Below are 27,956 nucleotides of genomic sequence, written 5' to 3'. Positions count from 1 at the left end.
CGGGATTAGCTATTTGTTTAGGGCATTTGGTCACAGTTACGTATCGTGGCAGAGCTGGGCCTGGAACTGGGGTCTTGCTGTGCATCCTTCCATAATCTTATAAATTGCATCTTTGGGAGGTACATGAGGAATATCATAGAAATTGGTTAGCTACCACTGTGGGTTCTCTCAGAGATCTGGAATGGGTGGGTCTTCTTTGGTTTTTAAAACCCTGGAAAGTGACTTCTACTCTGGGGTCAGAGCAAAATGAATTTCCCCAATAAATCACTCAAATAAATGGGAAACAGAAGCTTTGAGTTTTAATGTTTTATTTTCTCCTTCACATCAACTATTCATTCCTTTCAGCACCAATAAATGAAAGAAAAAACCCTTCAAAATATTTTATTAGATGTAAGATTTGTTTTCTTACAGGGAAGAAACAGATGGATATATATCAGATACAGTTTTACCAAAACGTTAGGTGTGCTTACCGTATAAAACCCCTTCAGGTCCCAGAAGGATACAATACAGAAAAATTATTGAAATTAAAAAAGTTTTTTTAAAACGGTATTTTCTAACCTTAGCAGTAATACAATATTTAAAAAGCATCAAGATTAATATTCATACTTAAAACTCAAGATGGTTTTGGACACATGAAAACGCTTCCTTCATAAGCCGTCCGACTGAACTGGGTCCCAATGCATGGCTTATCTTGGAGCTGGTCAGAGGCATCTTCCCTTTCCCCAGCCCTGGAGCAGGAGCAGGAGCAGGAGCAGAAGCAGAAGCAGATTATTGTTTCTAAGCCAGGAGCGAGACCATGAGCTACTCCTAGCTTGGACATTACTTGATTTCATTGAATCTGAGTCACAGGGAAATTTTTTAAAAAATCAAGACTGTAAAAATTTTAGTTTATGGACAAGCCCCCTTAGAATAATCTGTGGGCTTCCTAAAACCATCATGACAAGCAAATGCTCTGGGCTGGTTGCCAAGGATTGAGGGAGGGGAAGTTGTGGTCTCTGAGCACTAGTTTACATCTCTGTCAAAAAGGATAAAAGCAGGGCTAGGTGTTTGAGCTGCCAAAGGCTGGCCAGACTTTGTCCCTGTTTTACAGAGGACAGGATGGAGGCACAGGGAGATTGCCTAAGGCCGTGTAGTCAGCAAAGAGGGGAGTGTGTGACCCAGCCATCATGTTCCAGATGGGACAGTTGCTTCCCGGTGAGTGAATACAGTTCCCAGCAGATGGTCCACTTGGCAGAACAACGCTAACCATCACATGTTCTGTCTCCAGCCTTTGAGAGAGGCACCAGTCCCTGCCTGGCTTACGAGGACTGGCCCTCAGTATTCCCTGGCCCCCCTGCTGGATCCAGCCAGGGAAAGCTGACATTCTGTATCACTGGCCCTGGACTCAGGGCGCTCTGCAAGGCTCTGTATGTGTGAGGATGTCCGTACATACACAGCTGCGGATGGTGGTTGTGTTTGTGGGTAGGGGTATGTGGCTTCACAGCTGGAACAATTGTAACCTGATGAGTCCTGTGGCATGTGTTCGATCATAACAATCACGTGATTCATGCGCACTGACAAACCAGAATAAGTGAATGTTAAAAAGTCCCGGAGTCTAAAGGCTTCTCTCTTATAAGAGGTTGGGATTCTCTAGCTCAGTGAAAACTCTAAAGTGTGGATGATTCCAAAAAGATGTCAGAGTCTTGTTTGGAGAATCAATGAATGAATGGACAGGTAGGGAGGGCCTGGAGTTTAGCATTCCTCAAAGCACACTAGCCTTAGGAATGTAGAGATGCTGCAACCACGATTTCTGGATGAAACACTCTGGTAAAGAGGGTGGGACACTGGCAGTGCTCCCTTGGGGTAGGTCCAGCTCTCTTCCTAGCATAGCTAGGAGCCCTTGCTTTCTGTGGTTGTGATCACTCCCATGGTGACCCTTGGAGGTGAGATCAGGAATAGGGAGGATTCACTAAGCAGGAGGAATGATTTGATCAGACACCGTCAGCTGTAGCCTGCACCCTCTCATCCTTTGTTTCAAGCTTAAATCTTGCTCCTTTCAGAAAAATAGCATTTCTTGATGGAGTGGCCTCAGGCAGCACTGTTCCCCCTCAGACTTGCAGTGGCTTGGCTGCCCTGGGTCCTGTTCTTTGCCCTTGATCTTCTGTTCCTTACACCTGCTGTCAAACTGCCTGGGGACGGTTAGACGTCAGCCTTGGTTTCCATGAATTTGAGCCCAACCTTGGGCCTAGTCCTATAGCAGAATCATACCTAGAGCTGCCCTGGGCTTACCTGACTTGGGAGGGGTGTTTGTTCCCCCAAACAGTAGCAGTGTCTCATGGCTGTGAAGGGCTAAGGCCTTTGGATGGGTCACACACGGGTCACCTGTCCATAGCCAGTCTTACCTCCTGGCTGCATTTGGCTGAGGACGGATAGTTGGCTGGATTGGGATGAAGGAGTCATTTCTCCCCACCCTTGCTCCTGCCCATCAACTTCACTCAACCTCTCATGCAGATGAAGGCATCAGAAGGCACAGGGTCAATGTACTAAGACGAGGAGAATTTGTACCGTGGGGTTCTGGTGCTGTCATCACCCTGTTCTTACTGTGGGCTATGCTGGGGTATGAGACCGGTGTGAATAAGAGCTCAGGGTGTTGTATGGTTGTGTGAACAATAAGTAACAACATTCTGTTTAAAACCAGAGATCGCCAAAAAACCAAGGTCAAAATCTAAGTAGTAGTTTGGCATAAAGTTAAAAAAATTCCATGGGTTAGAGGGAGAGGAAAATGCCTGATTGCTTCTATTTAAAGAGGCTACGCAGAGAATTAAAGCTGAAGGTGCTTAAGACAGGATGTTCTTACAGGGAATCGGCAGAATGTGTTGGAGGAGGTCTGGCTGGCATCAGGCTCCCAGACAGGTGATTTTCAAATCCGGGGTCAAACTAGATCCCTTGTTGGTGAGAGTGGAGTGAGTTTAACTTTTCCCCTGCAACAGTGATACCTGGGACCAGAACTGCCCAGGACCAGCCAAAGGGAGGACCCAAAGAAAGCACAATTGAGGAAAAGCAAGTGGTATAGGACGGTGCCACAGGGGCTGTTTGTCTGGGAGCACAAGATGACGTGTCTCTCCATTCGTGCAGATTGTGCAGAGATCTTGTGGCAGGAGGTGTTAATGATCAATCTTACCAAATGGAGGAGGTTGATGTGGTCATTTTCTTTTCTTTCTTGACATCCCCCTCCTCAGTTTTCATGTTTGGTTGACTAGGAATCCTTCCTTGGGAGAGCCCAGTGGAAATGTGAAGGCCTAGCCCTGAAAGGATCCTTAGTTGTAAATCTCCCCCCCCCCAGCTATGGCTTGGTTGGTGTCCAGGGGCCCTCAGCCATGGGCCAAAAAAATAAAAGGTAGATTGGCCGAGCAACTAGGGATGAGATCCCAGGAGATCTGGGGTGGCTACTGGACGAAGAGCTAGAAACAGGCCAAGTCGGACTTCATCCTGGAGATACGCATCACTCAGAAGCTGACCGTGGGCAGCCGCTCATCTGTCAGCAACAGTATAGTCAACTCCCTTGGGACTCAGCTGGGCCAGTGAGGTAGGGACCAGCAGTCCACTGGACCAGTGGGTAAACTGAGGCACAAAGGGATTTTTTTTTTTTTAAATTTTCCTTCCCCAAATCACAAAATGATGCCACATGATGGAGAAGAACCCTGAAGTCCTAACTTTGTCATCTGGTCAAAGTCACTCAGGTTTGAAGCTAAGAAAGATCATGCAATAGAAATGGAACTGTGGGTTGAGAGACAGGAAAGAACACTACAAATCAGTATTATAAAAGGTAGATGGCTCCTTCCCACTTGTATGGTGAGATTTCCCCACTCTCCAATAAAACCACAGGTTCCATCGAGTTTTCCCTTTTCATTATGTCCCTTTCCCAGAAACACCTCTTTTCTAATTTTCAGCCCTGACAAGCCTCTCTCTTAGGAGCATTGGATGTCTTTAAAGTCAGGTGGGGACTGACACTGACCTGCTTTCCATTGGCCTTCCCTTCCTGGGTACCTCAAAGTGATTTTTTTTTCTTCCTAGAGCATAATTCCCCTCAAATGTAGGCCTTTGGAAAGGAACACAGCATTTTCCCTGTCACTGGAGACAGAGCATTATTGTTGGTTTGGAAAAGCCCCACTGTGCTGGTTAAAAAAAAAAAACCTATTGGCTGCCCAGCAGTCCGTAATGGGCCTCCTGGACTATTTCCTGATTGCGTTTCGAATTCTTTTTTTTTTTTCCCTATTTTTGCCCTATGGCTATCATAATGGCTGTTTCATCTCGAGTGTGTAGCATGCAGTTAGAGCGCATGCTAGGGCACAGGCATGCTATGACGACATTGGCAGGCTAAAAAAAAAATCCAAAACCAAGCCTTCAGCTTTATAAGAGCTATACAAAGAAATGATGCAAAACCCATTAAGAGCACTACCCCACAGATTGCAAACTAAGTTGTGCTGTAGAATTCATATAAAACCGTGTTTTGTAAGAATGGCACTGGTTAAAAGGAGTTAGGGCTCGGCGTTCCCCTCCCCTCCCAGCCGCCTGGCCACTGCATTCCTTGGTCCACAGTGAACGTGTAGAAATTCAGGCCGACCCTGCTGCCCGGGTAGCTCCGGACAGTGGCCTTAGCCCTCGTGGATCCCTTTTGGTCTCTCACCTCCTGCCATCCTTGTCCCCTCTTCTTGGCTCCAGAGAGCAATGGAGAAGGGACCTGGTCCATCTTTGGAGGTGTTGGGAGAGGTGACTGGAGGCCAGGTGTTTTCATCTGGCTCACGTGGCACTGGAAAAAAGTCCTTTGTATCCCAAGAACATAGGCCAGGTCTTCTTAGGCTGGCCTGGGTCCTGACTGACCGCGGGGCTGGTGCATCTACACCTCTTCCTCGCCAGTGTTGACCATCAGGCGCATGGCCACAGGTAGGTGGTCAGTCAGACCTGCTAACTGGGTAATAAAACTGAATTCCTCCACTTCCTACAGGAAAATAATGGTGTAAAGAACAAGAGAGGGTGAGGATAAAATTCAACAAGGAGGGATTGCAGTTAAGCACAGAAAAAACATTCTGATGGTAAAGGGAATGTAGAGGGCAAGGTGGTCAGACAAGGAGAGACCAGGTGGCTGCCGCCATGTTCCTTTTAAAAGGTTGTGGTCTCCTGTTGCAGGCCCCTCTTGCTGAGCTCATCCTTCCCCCCTCCTCCCACCTTAGTTTGGGCCCGGTTATAGGATGATTGTCACCAACCTAGCTGACACCGATGTAGCAGTTGTTAGGTTTGTAAAGTGCTTTACGTAGACCAGGTCATTTGATTATCACAACCCTGTGAAGCAGGTGCTCTCATTACACTGTACAAATGAGGCCGTAGGATTCAGAGCCGGAAGAGGCCTTCGACATCATTTAAAAAGTCCTTAACCTGGGCTCTGGGAGCTTGTTTAAAATACTTTGATGCTGTATTTTGATCTAATTGGTTTCCTTTGTAATCCTATGTATTTATCAATAGGATTGTGAGGAGGGGTCCATAGGCTTCATCAGACTACCAAAGGGGCCCATGACCCAAACAAGATGAGAACCCCTGATCTGGCCCGACCAGATCTTTTTGCCCATGAGGAATTGGGTCCAGAGATGCAGCTCGTCCAGGTTCACATGGGTCTTTTCTTAGTAGCAGAGCTGGCACTGGGTAGGTCCTCTGATTCCAAATATAGAACTCTTTGACTTATGCCGAACTGTCTCAGCTGAGATAGCTCACCCCAACTCAAAACTTTCCACCTCTATCCGGTCTAGCAAATTGGTGCTTTGTGTGTTCTGCTCCCAGACATCGCACCTGAGCCTGGGAGGCAGGCTGCAGGGCTGCCTGCCAAAGCAGCTTGGACTAGCCCAACACCCAGGGAGGCCCTCCCAGCTGCCCCGCACACATTCTTTCCTGGAAAACTCACCACTTTCCACTCCAGGTAGAGGCCCTCCTCAGAGTAGAGCATGTAGTCAATTCTCCTGCCATTACCCTTCACCAAGACCTTCTGGTTGGAAGGATGGCTCTTGCTGGTGGGATAGTCAATATATTCTTTCCTCCCTTCTTCGCTTTCCAGAGCCCTGGTCCATACAAATGAACAAGTTGTGAGCAGACAGTGTCAGGGTTCCCCATTTCAGATGTGAGATGCTTGTGAAGGATGACTCTGACCACCCCTCCTCAACTCCCTCCCCAAACCCCAACACAAGATTCAAGCATGTCCATCTATGGTTTCTGCCAGTGGAGTTGCCATTAGGTTGTAAAAGGGGAAATAATCCTGGCTATGCTAAGTTGTTTAAACATTCAAAAACTTAAATTTCTCCTGTTGTGACTCAAGTAAACTTTGCTCTTTAGAAACAGAGGATTTGTGGGAGAGGAGACCAGTGTCTCTACATTGAAAAGCTTAGATGCTTAAATAAGCATTGCCGTGTAATGTGACCCCAGCATCTACAGGCTCTGCTTCATTTAGAGAAGGTGGAGGTGTCACCTTAAGCCAAGAATAACTCTTGGCCCCTTGTTGGTTAATCTCCTGAGGGCCAATCTGGGCCCTTCCAATGCTGTTGTGATGAAACTGCTTTAGAAATGTGGGCTTTTAGTCTTAATTTTTTTAATGGCTCAAAAATGGCTTTTTCCAGAGTCCATTTGAATGCAGTATGAGAGCTGGAATTCTATTTCTTTTGTCTTCCCTCTTGCTGGAGAAAAATGAATGCTTGAAACACATAGCCTGTGGCACCATGATGAATATGGGGCCACCTAGCCCCCCCCTTTCTAGGAGCTGGGTTCTTGCTCCATAACAGAGGGATGTTACTGTTGGTACCCTCGTCTCCGTAGGGCTGAGAGCCATTTTTTTCTTCTCAAAGAGTACAGAAGTTTATTTTCACCTCTATTATCTTATTGAATCTCCCAGTAGAGGGGCTGTTGGGGTCCAGGAAAAAGCACTGGGGTTTGGAGTCAGAGAACTTGAATTCCGATCCCATTGGTGTCACTATTTGTGTGACCTTGGAGAGGTCATGACCTTTCTGGGCCTCAGTTTCCTCAACTGTAACATGAGGGGCTTGGGTTAGAGGTCCCTTCTGGCTCTAAGCTTATAATTCTATGTCTAGGTAACTATTATTCATTTCATGTAAATAGGTGGGCAAATTAAGGTGCAAAGTAGTTAGGTGATCTTTCAGAGCCACATGGTAAGGTAGGGTTGACCGGGGGGACTGAGTTAACACTAAGGAAACCTAGTTCTCACGACTCCATGCCTAGAACTATTTCCATGAAACTGGTTCTCATCCTGACTCTACGGGTTTTGCTCTTACCCTCAAATGAAAGTATTGGGAGCAGCCTGAGGTACTGGATCTGGTCAGGGGATCTGGATTCTATTCCCAACCCTGCTGGTTAGCAATGTGACTTTGGACAATCATTTCTTAGGGCAGTTAGTTTTCTTGACTGTAAAGTGAGGGAGTGGGTTGTAGATTTAGAGTTGGAAGGACCCTAGAGGTTGTGTAATCCAACCCCTTCATCTTATAGATGAGGAACTGAAGCCCAAACTTAGTTCATGTAGGTGGTAAGAGACAGAGTCTGTATCTGACCCCAAGACCAAGGCTTCCGACCTATTCTCTTTCCACAGTATTATGCTCCTTTTCAGTCCTCTGGTTCTATGAATAGTCTTGAATATGGATAGGCTTGCTGGTTGGACAGTGGGATGGATGCATAGACTTTATTCCATTTTGGGTTGAGAAGCAGACTGCCTCATTCCCCGTCCCCTGCCACTCCCAAGTCACCTGCCACTTCTTAGAAAAAACTATAAACTTGAATCTAGGGTTTAGTTCGAGAGGATGAGTGAGCTAGAAAGTGTCTTTCTGGCAGTCTTAACCTCTTCAGACATCCAGGATGAAGCAAAAGACAAGAGATACTGCATAGGCTTAAAATGATGCTCTGGATGGGGTCACTTGAATTATAGACAGATTGGAAAGAAGAGCATGAAAATGGTTCAACGAGCAAACATGGGTTTCTACAAGAAGTAATTTATCAGCATTAAAGATAAATACTCTAATAACATTCAGAACATCATTAAATCAGAGAAATGGAATCCATTATCATCCATTTGCCTTCCCTAATTAATTCCAGCATCAGTGATCTGAGAGTTACTGATAAGCAAAGGATAGGAGTCATTTTTTAATCATCACCTCATAAAAGATAATTTCTTGGTATAGGATGGTGCTTTGGATTTAGACTATAATCTAATTAATTGCCTCAAATTGGCTGTACTAAGAGACAGCCCTGAGTTCATGTAATTTTAGACTTTGAATTAGAAACTGCTTCAACTGTTGGTCTTGTAAATGTACATCCTCTTTGAAAGTCTCGTTTAGACTCCAGAATGCCATCTGCCTGGGATGGAATTTTCTTTGCTTTGAAAGTTATCTGCTTGTATTAGGTTTGCTTGGCCCTGTTATCTAATTGGTGGCTACTAGCCACTGACTTTGCTTTACTGGAAGTCAGTTTAATGCAGAGTTGCTATGTCATGGGGGAGAGGGAGGTTTCACCCTTAGTCTGATGGAGACTCTTTATCCAGATGGGCAAATCACTACCTCTCTAAAATCAGTTTCCTCTGTGAAATGGGGACAATAATTTTGGCGCCTAACTCATCATTGCTATGAGGAAGACTTTGTGAATGTTGAAGACTGTGTATAAGCTTGATCTGTTGTTGTTCTGCTTCCAAATAGAGACCAAGGAGTTAGGCACCCCAAGAAGGCATGTCCAGAGTGCTGGCAGCCCTAGGCTCAGTGGAGCTCTTAAGAAGGTAACCAAGTATGACTAATGGTTTTTTGAATGAGAGACAAAAACTCTGTGCCAGTCCTATTGACCTTCCTAAATCTTGTAACCCAGTGGTCCAATTTTATTAATAGGCCAAAGAAAATTGATGCCTGGGTGGCATCTAGCATAGTTTTTGCCAGTACAAATGCTGCCTTGGATTCTCTGCCAAGTCTTATGATTGAAGATTTTCCTTCTGTTACGAGGGGTTTGAGTTTTCTAAGCTTATTTTCTGCAGGGGAAACATCTGTAGGGAGCAGCATCCTCTTTCACCTGATGGCTTTTCTCCTTTGTTCCATGCACAACCCCCAGCTGGACAGGGAACGAAGCACCCCAGATTACTCGGTTTCCCCAAGGGCCCTGGATTTTCCCACATTGTGAACTCCAGCGACAAGTGCAAGGCCTTCCATGCTGCTAGGGCCATTGCCTCAGCTGTTGGTCTAATGGCTAATACCTCTGTGTGCCCTAGGAAGGGAATATTGGGAACTCCATCTGTCTGTGTGTCTCATACTTCTGTTAGACTGTAAGCTCCATGAGTCAAAACTACATTTTCTCTCAGCTTTGTATTTCTCCTAGCATGGAGCCCAGGGCTGTAGAAGCAGCAGGTATTTAATAAATGTTTGTTGAATGCATTTGGCACTGTTGACCCTGTCTCTTCTTGAATATTCTCTCTTTTCTGAGTTTTTGTGATTCTGCCCTTTCCTGGTTCTCCTACCTGTCCAACTGTTCCTTTCCAGTCTCTTTTGCTGGATATTCACCCACTAACTCTGAGTGTTTCCCAAAGCTCTATCCTGGGCCCTCTCCTTTCCTCCCCTCTTCCTATTCTTTGTCTCTCTGTCTCTCTCTGTCTTCCTGTCTCTTTCTCTCTGTTTCTCTCTCTTCTCTCTCTCTCTCTCTCTCTCTCTCTCTCTCTCTCTTTCTCTCTCTCTGTTTTTCTCTCTCTCACTGTTTCTTTCTCTCTCTGTTTCTCTCTCTCTCTCTCTCTCTCTCTCTCTTCTCTCTCTCACTCTCTCTCTCTCTCTCTCTCTCTCTCTCTCTCTCATTAGCTTCTGTGGGTTCAGTGACCATCTCTATGCAGGTGATTACCAGACCTGCCTATCCCTTGCTAGTCTCCTTCTCAGTCTTCAGTTCTGCATCACCAACTTTCTGTTGGACATTTTGAGACATCTCAAACTCAACATATTCAGATCAGAGCTCGTTCTCTCTCTCCCCAGCCCAAACCCTTCTTTCTTCTGAACTTCCTTATTGCTGTACAAGACACCACCATCCTTCCCAGGTTCCCAGGTGAGCCTTGACTCCTTTCTTGTCCATTCCACATCCCCAGGCAGTTGCCATATCTTGGAATTCCCTTTCTCTACAACGTCTCTTGCAAACACCCCATTTTCTACACTCACCCTAGCCACTAGCCTTATCACCACACACCTGTCTGGCCTCAGAGCTTTCTGTTTGGGCTCCCTATCTTTGGTCTGTAACTGTAATTCATCTTCCCTTTACCTATCAAGGGGATTTTCCTAAAGCATAGATCTGACCATATAATCCCCCTACTCAATAAACCCTGGTGGCTCCCCATTACTTTGGCACGTGCAGCTCTTCCTCCTTTCCCGAGCTTCTGACATCTTGTTCCCCTCTGTGCACTCTCCTATCTGGATACGCTGGCGGGCTAGCTGTCCTTGCACATAACACCACATCTCTTGTCTGCCATGCCCGGAGCACCCTCCCTTCCAGCCTCCCGTTTTCAGGATCTTTGTTAGTGCAGAGCCTATCGCGAAGTAAGCACTTAATAAATTCTTGTTGATTGACTGAATGAATGGTTCCTAGCAAGTTCAGTTCCCTTTGTGAGGAAATGAGTGCGACTGGGGCATGTTAGTGAAAAGGTCAGATTCTAGCCAAGAAATCCATTTGTATGTTCTTTGTAATGAGGGAAGCCCTTTGTGAAAAAGGTTTGATTAGCCTGGGCGTGGAAAAGGATCATGATGATGATAATCAAGGATCATGAAGGTGGAGAACCAGAGTCTGCTCCTTAGCCAAGCAGGAGCTTGTCCTCTAAGCTGGGGCCCTCCCCAGGCTAGAGCAACCCTTCATTCACACAAGGGACTGTTCACTAGATGCACAGAGAAGGGTGGAGGAGCAACGGAGGGGCCGTGTGAAGAAGGACCTGCTCAGCAGGGCGCGCTAAAGGCTGATCTGAGCGTTGGGCGCCATTGTTTTATGGGAATAAGCAGATGTGAACACCTTGAAGAAACCCAGGCTCCCAGGTATGTGCCTTCCAGGACAGGGGTGTGTGTGTGTGTGTGTGTGTGTGTGTGTGTAGAGCTGGAAGGGGCTGTAGAGATTATTTCTTCCAGTCCCCACCCTTACCTCTCCCATTTGCAAATGAAGAAACTGAGGCCAGAGAAGTGAAGATGTGATTGCCCAGGGTCCCAGAGAAGGGTAGTAACCAAGCCTGGATTTGGTTCTTTGACTCCAGATCCACTTTCCATTTTACTATACAGGCCTGTTTTGGATTCTTTTCTGCCTTTGACATAATAATCTAGTAAAACTTTACTTTCTTCTTCTGAATATATGCTGTGGCCATCCATAGAGCTATCATTGACCCTCCCCCTCAACCCCCAAAATAAGATCATGGCTCTTATGAAGTTATAGAGGACTTCAGAGGCCACCTTGTAAACTGAGGCCCAGAACTGGGAAGTGACTTTCCCAAGGTCACACAGGTAATAAGTGACAGATTGGACTGGACTCCAAAGCCAGCTGTCTTTCTGTTCTGCCCTGATGCCTCTCTGATTGATATTTCCTTGGGGTCATGACCCAGACCAGATTTTTTATCTGCTAAAGGGAAAACACCAGGGTAAAGCAGCTTACTTTTGCAGATTGTCTGGGGTGCACACCTCTTCATCATGGAGGTGATCTTGTTTTAAAAAAGTACCTGAGAAACCAAGAGGACACGAGAGCAAGAATTAAAGAGAATCACATGTAGTGGTTGAAGTTGACATCCCATGGCTGAGCTGCCCTATGTGTGCCTCTGCCTGCCCAGGCATACACCCCCTTCCCAGCACTGCAGCGTGGGTAAAGTGGTCCAGGGGGATGGCTCCTGCTGTAGACCCTTCCCTGTTTCTGAAGGGAGCGGAAGGAAGAGCAATCTGGAGGGGGACACCATGGCTGGCTTCTTTTATCAGGTGTGAAAGAGACCCTTTCCCTCTTCCTTCCCCCCAGTACTTCTGCTGTCCCCTCTGCTGTTGTCAGGAAATGGACTGGCACATTTGTTTTTTTTCCCAAGGAAAGTGGGTGGAAAGGGCAGTAAAGGAGGGGCCCTTCGGCTAGTGGAAGGGGAGCAGTCTGTCATTCATGTCTCATCGTTCTACGAGTCTGTGGTCTGTCTTGGAAAGTTCATGGCAGCTTATACATGCCCTGGCTTCTGAGTCAGGACTACTTGTGGTTCACATAGTAAGAACCCACACCAACAAGCACCTGGCTGGTTATGTTTCTCCGGCCATGCCCCATGGCTCTGCAGGGGCCACCTCGATCATGCAGCAGAGACCATGCAGTCCCCTGGGAAGCGGGAGGGGAGGCCTTACCGATTGCCCACGGCTTATCCTCCCCTGGTCCAACGCGGCAGGGGTCCTTGTAGTGTGTAAACAGGGAGTGCTGTTGTACCAGCTTGTCATCTGAAAAGAGAAGAAGAAATTAGTCAGGACTGTTTCCAAGCAAAGTGAAAATCCAGGAATGCCAAGGGCCCCCATCTCCCCCTGCTTTGGCCCTACCCAACAGGCTTTCAGGAGCAGTTCTTCTCTCAGGGCAGAGACTGGCACCCTGGCAGGGGTGAGGGTCTTGCCCACAGAGGGACAGGGAAACTGCCATCCAGGCTGCCAGTGGCTACTCATGGAGGCCCCAGTATCCTCCTTGGAAGATGCCTTTTAATCTTGAATGGACAAGATTTAAGTAAGCAGTTGTAGCTCTGCCCCGGTGCCTGGTACGAGATGCTTCTGGACTCTCTGACTCTACACATAGGCGTTACCTCACAAAAATGCTCTGTGCGAGGCAGGCTTTGACACTGAGGGAAGAACCAAGGGTACAAGATGAGACCCTGCCCTGAAAGAGTGAAGGGGACGTGAGTACCTCAATAAAGGTTCTTTTCAAAGTCTCCTTTACCCCCGGCCTCTAATTCTCCCCTGCCCAAGGATAGTGGGCTCTGTTTGCCCCACCTGGCCTTGGGTCACCTCCTGGGTTCATGAAGGACTGACCCTTAAAGCTATCACTTACGCTGTCTCAGGACAGCTTTCATGTGAAGGCCCAGGAGGGCCTGGCTTTAGGCTTTCTCCATCCTCTCTGCTCCCTCCCCTCTCCTTGGTGCCCGTGCCCTGGGATTTCAGCTTCAGGCTTGGTGTGTTTGTCTAGAAGAGGGAAGGATCTATCTGTCCACTAGAAGACGTGTTGTCCGCTAGTGACGTCTGCATAGAGGCAGCTACGTGGCACAGTGCATAGTCCTGAGTCAGGAAATCTGAGTTCAAATCCTGCCTCAAACCCCTGTTGGCCGTGTGATCTTGGGCAAGTCCCTTATCCGTAAAATGGTTCTTGTAATAGTAGCCGTCTCACAGGGTTATTGTGAGGATAAAAGAAGAGGACATGTACAGAATGCTTTGCAGACCATAAATGCATAAATGTGTAAATGCTAGCTATTATTTAGTTATTATCATCAAAAACAAAAGTGAAAGACCTGCTCATTTTTCATAGCCTTTATGAAAACAGTGCCTGATGTCCACACTGGAGGAATTAATCTTATTATTATTATTTTTTTTGTTTTGTTTTAGGCAATTGGGGTTAAGTGACTTGCCCAGGGTCACACAGCTAGTACATGTCAAGTGTTTGGTGTGAGGCTGGATTTGAACTCAGGTGCTTCTGACTTCGGGGCCAGTGCTCTATCCACCGCGCCACCTAGCTGCCCCTTAATCTTATTATTTCTGTGATGTGAGGAGAGCCACCTTTCTTTCCACTCAGTTTTTTATTTTGATTTTTTGTCTAGGCAGTGGGGTTAAGTGGCTTGCCCAGGGTCACACAGCTAGCGAGTGTTATGTGTCTGAGGCCGGATTTGAACTCAGGTTCTCCTGACTCCAGGGCCGGTGCTCTATCCACTGTGCCACCTAGATGCCCCCCCCCCCAATTTTTAAAAAGAAAATTAGGTGTATCACTTGTTTCTTAAAGGCTAGGGTCCTAATGTCTAGTCTGGGATCCTACTGAGCCTGGGGCTGGTTGGTTCCCTGACAGATGATACCAGAAGCTAGCCTGGCCCAATTCTACTCTCTGGGCTGGAAACTGGTACCTCCAGAGCATCATGGTAGCAGCAACTGGGCTCAGAGAATCAATGAGTGGAGACCCCAGGCCCCAGATCTGGGCAGTTTCTATAGCAGGCAGTGTTGGTTGAAAATGGTAGTGGATGAAACCTCAGAGTATCTGCTCTTTCTGGTCTTGCTAACAAGGTGCTTCCCAGCCCTGATCGTGGGAGGCACCGCTTGGGGTGAGGATGACTGAGGACATGTCAGCAGGGGCTAGGGTAAGGGGGGTAGTCGCAGCATTCCAGCTGGGACCTCAGATCCTAAGCTCTTCATCTTATGGATGAAGAAACTGTGACCCAGGGCAATAATATGATGTGCCCCAAGTCCCCTAAGAAGTGAATGTCAGAGGCAGAATGAGGCCTCCAAGATCGAGGTTCGGTTTCATAGGATCAGAGGAGGAAGAGAGAGAAAAAGCTTTCTCACCAGAAGAGCAGTTGTCAAAGTTGAAGTCTCCGCAAAGCACGTCGAATGCCACTAGTTCCTCGGGATTGGCTGTGCTGGAGGAGGAGGTAGATTTTCGGAAATCAGCCAGCCAATCCTGAAGCTGATTCAGTTGTTCACATCGAATGGTGCTGTCTTCTAGATGGGAAGAAGAACCGAAAGGAAAATGTGGGCCACCTGTCTCACAGTCAAGGAGGCTGGTACCTGCCTACGAGTGCCCAGATCCCACCTCAGCTCTCTAAGAACCGCCCTTGTGGTTTCCATCTCTAACCTGCTCCCCACTTACAGATTGAGGGTCTTTCCTTCAGAGATACTATTCCAGGAAAGAAGTACATTTTTTTTGTTTTTTTTAAGGACATCTCCCAAAAGCCCATAAGAATTGTGCTTGGGCTCTGGAGAAGGAGCAGAGAATCCAGCTTGCCTTCGAGGGGAAGTCCGTTCAGTTCCCCAAAAGGAAAGAGAGATGCACGTGCCAGCGCTGTGGTCTGCTCAGGACTCATCACTATCCATTGCCCCAGGACAAGAAGATAGTTAGCAGAATAGCAGGAGTTCTTATTCAGTCAGCTATGAGATAGTGGTTCTCTTTAAGCTGTGTAGCTCGCATGGCAACAAACTGGTCCAAGTTCTGCTGCCAGGCCTCCAAACTTCCCAGCATTTGGTAGGGAGTTGGAGCTAACCAGTTTTCCTGCAAAGGGTAGGAATGAACACTGGGTCTCCTCCTCCCTGCCTCCCTTCACCTCTGTGGGCTGCTTGGTGAATTTCGAATGCCTTCTAACCATTCCCCTCATCTTTGGTGCTTATGAGGATTTGGAAAATCCAGAAGAATTGACTCCCTAGGTAGAGGCTGGGGATCCCTAAGCCACCACCATTAAGTCTGCTCTTCTCCCCATCAAACATCGTAGAATCATTCTCACAGGATGTAATCTTGAGGCCTTTTGCTACCCTGGCTGTCTCTCCTCCTCTGGATAAACTGGATATTCCAGTTTATCAAAGTCCTTCGTAAAATGTGACACTCAGATGTGGTCAGTCTGATCAGGGCGGTGTCTAGGAGGATGGCTGCCTCATCACCAGGCCTCTCAATATAGACTGAGGTCCTATTACCTTTCTTGGATTTCATATCATACTGTTGACACATATTGAGACTGCAGTCCACTAAGACCTGCCCCCCAATTTTTTTCTTAGTTTTAGATAAAGTACTATGTAAGTATGGCTCCTATATGCCCTACTTATGATGTATTTTTCTTTTCTTTTTTCTTTTTTTGGCTAAGCAGTGGGGTTAATGACTTGCCCAGGGTCACACAGCTAGTAAGTGTTATTTGTCTGAGGCCAGATTTGAACTCAGGTCCTCCTGACTTCAGGGCCGGCACTCTATCCACTGTGCCACCTAGCTGCCCCCCGACATAGATTTTTTTAAACCCCAAATGTAACACTTTATATTTATCAGAATTAAATTTCATCTTATTTGATCTAGCACAATGTCCTGACCTGTTGAAATAGTTTTGGATCCTGACACTGTCACTCAGTGTATTAACAATCCCTCCCAGTTTTGTGTCTGTTGTATATTTGATAAGCTTGTGATCTCTACCTTTATCCAAGTTATTGGTAAACATGTTAAGTAGGATAGATCCCTGGGACACGTCATTAGAGACCTCCTTCCAAGTAGACGTTGACTTATTAATGACCATTCCAGTTTCAAGTCTACCTAACTGTGCTCTTGTCTGGCTCATGTCCTTTGGACTTTTCCAAAAGAATAATGAGAGGAGTTGTCAAATGCATTGATAAAATCCATCTATCTATAGGGTTCCCCAGATCTAATAACCCTGTCAAAAACAAGGTTAGCCTGGCACGATCTATTTTTTTTTTAAGGCAGTTGGGGTTAAGTGACTGCCCAGGGTCACACAGATAGTAAATGTCAAGTGTTTGGTCTGAGGCTGGATTTCAACTCAAGAACTCCTGACTTCAGGGCTGGTGCTCTATCCAGCATGATCTGTTCTTGATGAAATCATGCCAGGTCTTTGTGATCACTGCTTCCTTTTCTAGATGTTCACCAACTCTCCCTGTAGTAACATGATCTAGAATTTTGTCAGGAATTGAAATCTAGCTCACTGGCTTATAGTCTGCAGATTCCATTCACTTCCTTTCTTTTTTTTGAAAATTAGGACAACGTGAAGATACTTCACATGACCACATAGGCTATGTTGCTCATAGTATTTGGGGCAGTGGAAAGAAAGGTGGCTCTCCTCACATCACAGAAATAATAAGATTAAGGGGCAGCTAGATGGCGCAGTGGATAGAGCACCGGCCCCGAAGTCAGAAGCACCTGAGTTCAAATCCAGCCTCACACCAAACACTTGACATGTACTAGCTGTGTGACCCTGGGCAAGTCACTTAACCCCAATTGCCTAAAACAAAACAAAACAAAAAAAATAATAATAAGATTAATTCCTCCAGTGTGGACATCAGGCACTGTTTTCATAAAGGCTATGAAAAATGAGCAGGTCTTTCACTTTTGTTTTTGATGATAATAACTAAATAATAGCTAGCATTTACACATTCATTTTAAGGTCATATAAGTAGTCTGGAGTTGAATGGTACTGTTTTATACTGATGCACAACCTACTTTTGTAGATGGACTGTTGATGTAGACACAATATATTTTTTTCGGTACATGCTATTAACTTCTGTAGGAAAGGAACCTAGGAAAAAGGCTATGGCTAGGTCCTAATTAATGTAAATGAGTAATCCCATGAAGTGGTCCCATATATTCAAATTCATACTATTCAAAGTTATAATTATATAAAACGTGGTAATTGGTTACAGCCCGATGGAAATATGAAGTGGGAATACAAATAATTAGATCCCTCAATGGGATCTGGGGTTTATTATTCACACTAATCTGGACCTAGTTATAATCCCCAACATCCAGGTGATGTTGTATCCCCTGAAGAACCAAGTCTCTGGTTAGTTTTGAGAGGGGCTTCTAGGCAGTCTAAAGTAGAGCCCTTCTTACACCCTCTTAAAGGCTGGAGTTGACAAGGGCCACTGGCCAGTGAAGAGAGGAGCCTCAGACAAGTATTTCCATACCATCCCTGTAGCATCACCATAAAGCTGGTGAGGCAAGGGACTTGGAGCCAGAACCCATGATTGTCAAAGGAACCCTGAAACTGAAATGCAGGCAGCCTAGAGCCCACTCTGGAAGTGACGAGCCTGTGTGCATAGCTCCTGAAAAGGCATATGTGAAGCATTGCTGTCAGACCAACTCTGCAGGCATAGAAAGAAGCAGAGATGTAGGCATTTTGCAACAGCTGGAGTGAAAACCAGATGCTTTCTAAAAGATGAGTAGCTGGGGAATTGGTGCTGCTGTCTCCAGAGAGAGCATGAAAGAAATACAAAGATATCCAAGTGATCTAAGGTACAGCTTGACTCCTGGCTCTGTGTTCCCATCCTACCTTCCCAGGTCCCTCTGGTGTGCCACACCAAGAGCAAAGGACCCGGAGGTGATTTCAGAACCTGAGCCGAGATTGAACCATTGAACCTTCTGTATACAAGGAATAAAAGGCTAGAGGTGGGTTATGGAGAAGTGGTTCAGAAAGGAAGACAAGGTCTTGAGCTAGTCCTTGACAGCAGATGCCCCCTTGCTTTCACTCCACGTACTCCATTTCCCAGCCAAGCTAGCCTTCAAAAATAGGTAGAAGGTGTCCCAGGAGGAACTTGGTCAATGTTAACAGGGTTAAAGGGTGAGACCTTTGTTCTGGCATTGAAGATATCCCGCCACACAAGGACAAACATCCATCCTGCCACATTTTATACTTTGGTCTGGCATTGGTGATGTCTTCTTGGTGGGCCGTGAATTCTCCTTACCCAGGGCGTCAGGATCCATTGACCTCATACTGATCAATACATGACTAGTTTCAGAGTACTTGGGATACACCTATGAGGCTTTTATAAAGGGAAACTAGAGAAATAGAGATACTAGACCTAAGAGATGCAGATAAAACTTTAAAAAAGCAAACATTAAAAATTGTTTTAACATGTAGTTGGGGGAAAATAAAACAAATTAGAAAAAAAGAAAGTGTGGCTCATAGGTAAAATAAATAAATAAAAGATCAAATAGGGAAGGGAGGGAGAGAGAGAGATACGGGGTGGTGGGGAGGCAGAGGCAGATAAAAGAGGGCCTACAGGAACTCAAATTTTGTTCCCTGGAAGGGACCCTTGTATATCTGCAGGGCTTCTCCAGGGAATCATGGCCCCTTGAGAGAAAGAGCCACATTGCTCAAGGAGAGGAGGAGTTTCTGGACCAAACGTCTTGGAGAGAGAGGTGTTCTTGGGGAAACTGAGTTTCAAGGTGAAGTAAGATCAGGAGCTGAGAAGTAATAAGGGACAGAACCACAAGACGGAGACCTAAATATGGACGTTGGCTTCTTTTAGTTCTATGCATTGTGAAGGTCCAGTGGAAAGGGGTTGATTCTCTAGTAATCACCTGGGTATTTCCCCTAGTGGCGAGGTTTTCAACCTCCACATGTTTCTGTATTTCTGAAGGGCTGGCTGTGTCCTCTGGGGAAGATGAGGTTCATCAGAAGAATAGACAGGCAATTGGGGTTAAGTGACTTGCCCAGGGTCACACTCCTTTTTGGAGGCTACTCATAGTGCTATGAATATAAAGGGCAGGATAGGTCCCTAGAAAAGGTCAGAGTGTACCTGAGAGAGAAAGAGGATTTTCTTGGCAAGTTATGGGATAAAGTGTGAGAGCTTAATGTTTTGTGGTTTTTTTTTTTGTTAGGGTAGATAGAACCTGTCCTACAGTTGATGCATTGTTAGTCTGAGGACCCTTTTGTGTTTTCTGTAGGGACCTAGACACGAGTTACATTCTGATATTTCTAGAAAACTCTGGGTATGGGTCTGAGCTAGAAAGAATAATTGGTGGGGTGCTGCCAAGATTGAACCCAGTCTACATAATCAAGGGTTTTTGTTCTGGCTCTAGATAAACTTCCTAGTTTATGAAATGAAACCAAATGTGATACTTTCGTGAGTATTAACAATCTTATTATTCCTTAAAAGCCATAGCACCAAGTTGGGGAGGAGAATCACTACAGTTCTAGGGCTGAATACAATTTAAAATGGAAGGGAAATGATACCACTGAAATACTGTAAGCAATTTCTGATTTTGTCCCGCATGGCATCTTTTCTTTACTGGGCCTCATGCATCAACAGCAACACTTGAGGTTATCTAAGTGTTAAAAAGCAGGTCTAAAAATAGACCTTCACTGCCTTGGACAAGATGAATCTAAGTGTGCTCTGTGAATGGTTCGTGGCTTTGTAAGATGCCTCAAGGAGGGCAGCTCTGATGCCAAGACCAGTGGTGGCAGTGTTGGGCAATCTCCTTGTACCTCCTGGGAGGGTTCAGGTGCTGTCATCCCTCCCACCAGATCCCAGGATGTCTGCAGATGAATTTTGAAAGTGAGTCTGTGTCTTGCCCAAAATGGGCAAGGTCTGTGTTTTCAAAACTGGTGATGGTTTAGAAGCTGCTCAAAACCTTGTTTTTGACAGCAAATTAATGACTTCACTGCCCAAGTCCCCAAGTAGCTACAAGTACCAGAGTGCTCTGGAGAACTAAATCCACTGGAAAAAAAATAACAACCCGACATCTTCCCCACCAGCCCCAAGCCAACTCTGCGTTGACCTAACACTTGTTAGGTCTTCACTGTAGGGACTTTACTGTGGTTCATTTAACTCACCTACACATTAAACTGAAAGTTGTCTCTGGGAGTGTATAATTTCCCCAAACAAAGCCCAGCACATATCTGGCTTTGGATAGAGTAGTAGCTGAAGTAGTGGAAATATTTTTAAACAGAGCAAACAATATTTTTAAACAGAGCATAAGCTTGCTAACAATTTATGCTGCAATTGGCAGCCAGAAGCCAGGCCAAGAATTTGGACCAGCTCCAGCTGCTGGTTCTTCTAGCAGGCTCACTCTGAGCAAGGACTTTTCCACCAAGCTCCAAAGAGCAAGGCCACTCCAACCCCATTTCCTGTCATGGTGGCCTTTGTTACGGGTCCCTGATTCTCATTTGGGTCAAAGGATTTAGAATGGAAGGGCCTATGGAGACCATCCGGGCCCAACACCCTTCATTTTAGAGGGCAGGAAACTGATGGAAAGTGCTTTACTTTCAGGTAGTAAGTAGCAGAGGATGGCCTCCACCTTAGGTCTTCTGATGTTTTCCTGTATAATGGGGATTTTTCTTTTTAGGATGGAGTTCTGTGAAATTTTTATTTATAACTATATAGTCATTACATAGACGTAACTGATCTTTTGGGTTTTTTGATTATCTTCTGGGCACATCTAAACTGTTGTAAGTATTTAAATTTTAAATGGCAAAATTTAAGGGAAGAATGCAGGTGACAGTTTTATGACTGCCGAGAGGAGGCAGTATGATACAATGGACTGAATGCTGATTCTTTTGGGATGCTGATTCTGTATTCCAGTGTATTCAACATCCTCCCTAGCTTCGTGTACAAATATACAAATATACCACAAATATACCAGCTTCATGGTCATGGTCCCTGGTTACTGTTGTGTTCAGTGCCACTTAAGAATATTCTTTTTTTTTTTTAAGGCAATTGGGGTTAAGTGACTTGCCCAGGGTCACACAGCTAGTAAATGTCAAGTGTTTGGTCTGAGGCTGGATTTGAACTCCGGTTCTCCCAACTTTAGAGCCTGTGTTCTATCCACTGCACCACCTAGCTGCCCCCACTTAAGAATATTCTTGAAGCAAGGATCAATTCATGGCTTCTTGTAGGGGGAATGAAAACCAAATAGAAAGTGAAGCGGTCTTTACTGAGAATGGTGACAGAGCTTTGTGTATGAGATGGTTTTTGTGGTTCCTGCCCTAGTACTGGAAACACGAATTCTCTGGTGGACCCTTTCAGCTCTATCTCTCTGTCCCATAGACTTCTGACTGGAGCATCATATGCCATACACCAAGTGTCACTGTGACTGTATACCATATGCCAACATGGCGGTATCCTAGAATCTCAGCAATTCTGCTTTCTGCAAGGAAGAGCAACATTTTCTGGGTAACCTTGGAATCGTGACAGCTGTCTCCTAGAACAATGGGCAGACGAGCGTGGGAAGTGAAAGCTTCCTTGTCTGCCTTGTTCTTTGGGGTGGAGAGCTTTTAGGGAGTTACTTTGATAATGGAGGCACTACCATGTTCTTTGCAGTTTGAGACACTATGCAGCCTTCTGCTTTGCCCATGCTCTGATTAGCTGGGGTCTGGGAGGAGGGAGGGCGGTGTATGTAAGTGCTTGATTACATGACAAGGTACAATTGTCTTGCTTCCCACAAGGTGGGAGGGTATTTTTCAATGCTATTTTTGTGTGTTGGAGTGCACGAGTTATTTTGCTCTTGTTCCCTGCGCCCTGATGGAAGTAGGTGGGGGTAGTCCTCTCTCTCTGTTCAGTAAAGTGTTGCCTGCATTACAAACCTAAGAATTAAGGAATAAGTAATTCCATACCTCCTTCAGCTTGCAAGTGGGTGCAGGAAATATATCCCACGATTCTTTGGTCCTGAGGTGTACTTCCCACTTGTACCTGAGAAGAAAGGAAGGGGAAGTGGACATAATTAATTAGATGGTAGAAACAGTGAGTTGCCAGATATTTCCTGGGTCATAGATATCCAGCACAGAATTGTTAAAATGGCGAATTAGCACAAACTATGACACATTCCTCTAACTACATTTGCTTGTGTGTTAGGGAGAAGTAAAGAATCAATAGTAACAATTATTTCTCTCTAGCTTCCAGTACCCACTGCAGAAAATGGAAAATATCTCATTAATAGGTCCCAAAGGCCAGGGTAGACTAAAAATATCTGAAAATAATGTATCTCAGAGAGGGACGTGGTCTTAGAGGCCCACTAATACAGTGCTTTGTGTGATGCATGAATTGCCTCTATATTTCCGACAAGTGGTCATGTAACCTATATTTGAAAACCTCAAGTGATGAGGAACTCACTACTTCCTGAGATTGGTGGTTCTGCTTTTGGACCACTCTATTAATTAGAAAGTTTTTCCTTAAATTTGTACCTAAATCTGCCTTCTTGTATTTTCTATCCATTAATCCTAATTCTTTCTTCTGGGGCCAAACAAAATAAGCCTTTCCCCACATTACAATCCTTCAGATATTTGAAGGCAGCTATCATGATCCCTAACAAGTTTCTCTTCCTCAGACCAGATTTCCTCCCATATCCCCAGTTTCTTCAGTGAACATGGCATAACTTCTACTCTCTTCACCGTCTTGGTTGCTCTCCATTTATTGATTTCCTTCCTAAAATATGGTACATAATGCTGCAGATATGGTCTGACCAAAGGAGTGAATGGGTAGACCCTTTGATCTGGGTCTCATCTTTCTAAGGAAGCCAGAGATAGCCTTTGTTTTTTCAGTTATAACATTACACCCATTGACTCATATTAACCTTGTAGTATGCTAAAACTCCTGGGTCCTTTCCACCCCAACTTTCATCTTTGTTCCATCTCCTCACAAATGGTGTTCAAAAGTATAGCAGAGCACTCCCAGCCCTGGTGTGAGCATCTAGACTACCACCTGTGTCATGAGTTTTTCAGTTATAGTGTGAATGTACCACATACCTTTATATACAAAGTGAAGTATGCTATCACCTGAAATATGAGAATCTGTAGAACAATGAGGTGCTTTTTAATGCAATTTTATAGTAATAAGCAGCCAACATTATATACTTTATTTATTGTATTGTTGTTAGAAGTCTTGAGAAATGACATCAAGAAATGGGGCCACACATAGATAATTTAAGTGGTTACTTATTTGTCATGGTGTGCCAGGAGAAACTCTTCACCTTTTTGGGGGCAATTCAGAATTATGGAATCTCAGAGTGGGAATCAGTCAGGCAACAAGCATTTATTAAGTGCCTGCTGTGTGCCAGGCACTGTGCTGGCACCAGAGGGAGACATGATAACCAGCTTTAAGTACTTAAACATCTGTCTTGTGGAAGGAGGGACAATACTTGTTCCACTTAGCTGCAGAGGGCAAAACTGAGAAATGTTGGTGGAGGTTATGTGTCAGGATAAACTTCCTCACAGTGCTGGGACCAAAATGGAAGGGGCTACCTTTGGAGGTAGAGAGCTGCCTTTGGAGAGAGCTATCATGTACTTCCTAAGTCCACTTTTCTCTAGGCTATACGTCCCCGCTTTCTTTAACTGATCCTCATTTGGCATGGTCTTGAGACCCTCACCAACTTGGCTTCCTTCCCTGAGACCTGGAATTAAACACAGTGCTCCAGGTATGGTCTGGAGACAGAGGACAGTAGAACAAACTCCCGAGTCCTGGATGCTCTGCCTCTCCTAATGCAACTCAAGGTCACCTTAGTGGAGAGTTTGGTAATCTCCAGGCCCTACCTCCTGCCCTCTACTGCTCCTAATTCTTGGCACCTTCTTCTTCAGACTCTCACTGATTTCTCCTTGGTGGAATTTTCCTCTCAAAGAAATTCTCCCTGGTGAAGAAACCTTAGGGGTTTCGAGCAAATGAGAAAATGATACCCACCTATGCATAAGAAAAGATGCAGGCACAGAGATGACGGTATGAGCCTGGTCTTTAGAGCCCTTCATAAACCCTCACTTTCCTACCCTTCCAGTGTCCTTACACTTTTCCTACCCTTCATAGACTCTACTATTCAGCTGTGTTGGCCTCCTAGATGCTCCTTGCACAGCATAATCCATTCCCCCCCCTGCTTTTTGGTGAGGCAGTGGGGGTTAAATGAGTTGCCCCAGGTCACATAGCTAGTAAGTGTCAAGTGTCTGATGTCGGATTTGAACTCAGGTCGTTCTGATTCCAAGGCTGGAGCTCTATCCACTGGGCCACCTAGCTGCCCCAGACAATCCGTCTTCTGACTCTAGGCGTTTTCACTGCTTGTCCATCATGCCTGGAACGCTCCTCACCTCCTTGGCTTGTCTGGTTTCCTTCGCATCTCAGATAAAATCTCGTCTTCTGCAAGAAGCCTTTTCTAGTCCCGCTGGATGCTAGTGTCTTCTCTCTGAGTTAGCCCCCAATTTACCCGGATTCTATCTTGTTTGTACAGAGTTGTTTGTTTCCATGACATGGCAATCTGCTTTAGGGACAGGAACCGGTTTTCCCCTTTCTTTGTGTCCTCAGGGCTTAGCATAGTGCTTGGTATGTAGTAGGCACTTAATAAATGCTTGTTGACTTGACCGCTGGATGTCCACGTGGTAGAGAGATTGAATTTTAGTTAAGACAGAATTTGGATCAGCTTATTTGGGATTCAGTTTGCAAATATTCCAAGAATTTTCCATCCACAGGATAGCTGATAATTGGCCATCCTGCACAGTAGCCAAATTGTAAGTGATTTGCTTAAGATTGTTTTGCTAATCCTACTAATTTCCTTCTAGCTGCGAACGTCATCCTTTTTTCCCCCAATATGGTTTTGCTTTCATTTGCAGCCATCCTTTGTCAGTTCTTGCTTCTCATCTTTAATACAGACACACATGAGGGACAGGCATTAGGAGCTGGTGTCGGGAACATGCATGAGCTAGCGTGAACAGTTTGCCCTCCACATCAGGTGTGTAGGAAAAATGGTTTGAAGGCCAGATCTGACCTTCAGCTCAATTTCATGGGCCATGGGAATATCATATACCTTTATTTGTGGTAGGACCAGAAAGGCCACAAGATGGAGGTATTGCTTCACCAAAATTTCTTTAATAGCTAGCCCATGGTATTGCTTTCCCTTTCTTTGTGGAGGTCTTGGCCTTCCTTCTGGCTTTTTCTACCTCCCACCTCTATCTCTTTCTGTTAATAGGCTCTCATTATATTACATATTATATAGGTGTTTGTCCTATTAATTGAAAGGCTTGTGTTCATTGTTTTTGTTTAAAAACTAAATGAGACAAATGTTTTTATATTTCTATCTCTCTCAAACTGTATCTCCCCTCAAAAAACACCAAAATATGAAATGGAATGATTTTTTTTGCTTAACATGGCTATTTATGGATTTTTCCCCATGGCTCAAGGACCTTCCCTCAGTGGAAAAATAGTTCTCTGCCATTACATCAAGTAATGGGAAAAGTGCTGGGTTATGAAAATGAATTTCAATATCCTTGTATTACAAAGGAGACTATGTTTTCCGTCATGGATCTAAAACATAATTAAATAAAAGCTAATGATCATAATTATGAGTTCCATTAGAAATTATCAGACTGAGTCAGTTTAAATTAAACTTTTAACCAAAATACAGCTACAAAATCTTTTTTTTTTTTTCATTTAACACACATTTATTTACCCACAATATGCAGAGAACTGTGCTTGGTACGGAAGGAGACTGAAAGTTTAAATGAGACATCATTTTCCCTCTTGAATCTTATAGACTGATAGGGGATAAATGCAGATTAACATAACATACAACATCACAAGATAAGCTTAGAATGTTACCAAGCCAATGTTATGCTCCCTCTTCTTCCCAGTTCAACATCTCAAATCCCTCCCTCCATCATCTCTTCCTTCCTCTTTTGACTCAATTTGGGAGTTTCCTGCCAGTAACAACCCTATCTTCTCCTTCCTGCCTGCCCTAGGAGTTGGCCTTTTAATCATCCCTTTCTCCCACTAATTTCTAAATGCTCTTTCCATTGGCGCCTTCCCTGCTGCCTACAAAGATTCTCAGATCTTTTCCTTCCTTACTAGCCCTTTAGCAGAACCTACCATGCCTCCTAAAGCTATTATTACCCTGTATCTTTCCTCTTCTTCACAGCCAAACTCCTAGAAGAGCTCTCTGTTTTAGTGGCCTTCCCTTCCTATCTCCCTTTCATTTTCTTTCTTTTAATCATCTAATTTAAGTACTTTAACTTAAAATCCTCCAATTCTAAGAATTCTTGTGGAAATCCCTAATTATTGTTGTCCTTATGTCGTAAAACTGCAGGATTTTAGTGGATTTAGGGACGGACCTCCTCTTTTATCTTGGTGCCTTTGCTCAGGTCTTTGTACATGCCTGGCATGGTATTTTGCTCTTGGCCTTATTCTCTTGGCATTTCTCATGTCCTACTCTTCATCAAATTTCCCCTGTTAGATTGTAAGGTCCTTTAGGGCAGACCCCATCTTATATGACCTTTGTCTCCACAGCTTCCAACACAGTGTCTTGCATATAATTGGTGCAAGCCAATGTTTGTTACCTTAAATTGAAGCCTTAAATTACTGCTTTTCAGCTGGTGACACTGACAATTAGAGTAGGTGGTCTGTGCCATGTTTGTTATAAGTTGGACTTTTCGTGGCAGATTAGCTTGAACTAAACCACCGTTTCAGGTGCCCTTCATGTACCATATGTATAGCACACCTTCTTACTGATAAGTCAACAAGTGCTTTGCCTCCAAATGATAGAACTTCATGGTTCCAAAGTAACCCTAATTCTGGAATTTTCTAGACATGGGAGAGTGAGCTGTCCCAAGCAGCCAACGATGGAGTATCTCTCTTAAAACACATCTGGGTTCCATAGCCCAGTCTTTTACAGTGACTGAACTTCTAATAATTAATTAGATAGAACTGCAGATTTCAATGGAAATCCAGTATCAAAGACAGGGCAGTAAATGGGATTCCTATTAGACAGCTCACATTCTGTTTTTTTCTTTTCTCTTTTTAATTTTTAGGCAGTTGGGGTTAAGTGACTTGCCCAGGGTCACACAGCTAGTACGTGTCAAGTGTTTGGTCTGAGGCCAGATTTTAACTCAGGTCCTCCTGACTTAAGGGCCGGTGCTCTATCCACTGCGCCACCTAGCTGCCCCTCAGCCTCACATTCTGAAGTAGATTTTTTTTTTTAAACCCGAGAAGAAAGCCTTTAGCATGCTGGGTAGATCTCCTGTGGATGATTTGTGGAAGGCCGTGGACAAGACTCACATAGGAGGGAATGGGTAGGGTGTGATGTATACTGTCTGAGAGGAGTTCCCACATTGATGAGATCCTAGACCCACTGATGTATACAGGTATGTGTCCCTTACAGGTAAATCAGCCCATGGAAAGGGACTAATGTTTTCTGTCAAGAGGAGTCCCTAGAAGAGGGCAGTGTTTCAGAGGTGCTCTGAGATAGCACAGATGAGGGGTGGGGAGAGGTTAAATAATGACACAGCACAGTTTTTCCTACTAGGTGTTCATAGTGTTATAAGGAGGCTATTACCATAACTTATGCACTCCAGCATCCATCCTGCCAGTCCATTCAACACATACATGGTACCTACAAGTAACTCTATGTCTCCCAGTTGGGTTGAAAAAGATGCAATAAACACCTGTCCTCTTCCCCTACAGGATTACTTTTATATTAGATTTTCCACAGAAAGGCCAATTCTAGTAAAAACTCAGGGAGAG

At 44.9% G+C, this 27,956-nt stretch overlaps 1 protein-coding gene across 1 annotated transcript in view; it reads right to left on the bottom strand.

The window, feature by feature from the left end:
- Positions 1-291: 291 nt before the first annotated feature.
- The window catches only part of SMPD3 (sphingomyelin phosphodiesterase 3), a 266,077-nt gene continuing 238,412 nt past the window's right edge, over positions 292-27,956 (bottom strand). Inside the window, exons 5-10 of the mRNA XM_020989278.2 lie at positions 22,085-22,160; positions 14,553-14,708; positions 12,375-12,464; positions 11,662-11,725; positions 5,933-6,086; positions 292-4,978 (exon numbers count right to left, since the gene is read on the bottom strand). Of these exons, the coding sequence (XP_020844937.1) occupies positions 4,877-4,978; positions 5,933-6,086; positions 11,662-11,725; positions 12,375-12,464; positions 14,553-14,708; positions 22,085-22,160 (642 nt within the window). The 3' untranslated portion in view covers positions 292-4,876. The remainder of the gene's footprint in view (positions 4,979-5,932; positions 6,087-11,661; positions 11,726-12,374; positions 12,465-14,552; positions 14,709-22,084; positions 22,161-27,956) is intronic.

The sequence above is a fragment of the Phascolarctos cinereus genome, unplaced genomic scaffold (assembly GCF_003287225.1).
Source record: "Phascolarctos cinereus isolate Bilbo 61053 unplaced genomic scaffold, phaCin_HiC Scaffold_2;HRSCAF=192, whole genome shotgun sequence".
NCBI classification, from domain to species: domain Eukaryota; kingdom Metazoa; phylum Chordata; class Mammalia; order Diprotodontia; family Phascolarctidae; genus Phascolarctos; species Phascolarctos cinereus.
The sequence above is the reverse complement of the archived record's forward strand: the minus strand, read 5'-3'. Positions and strand labels throughout refer to the sequence as shown.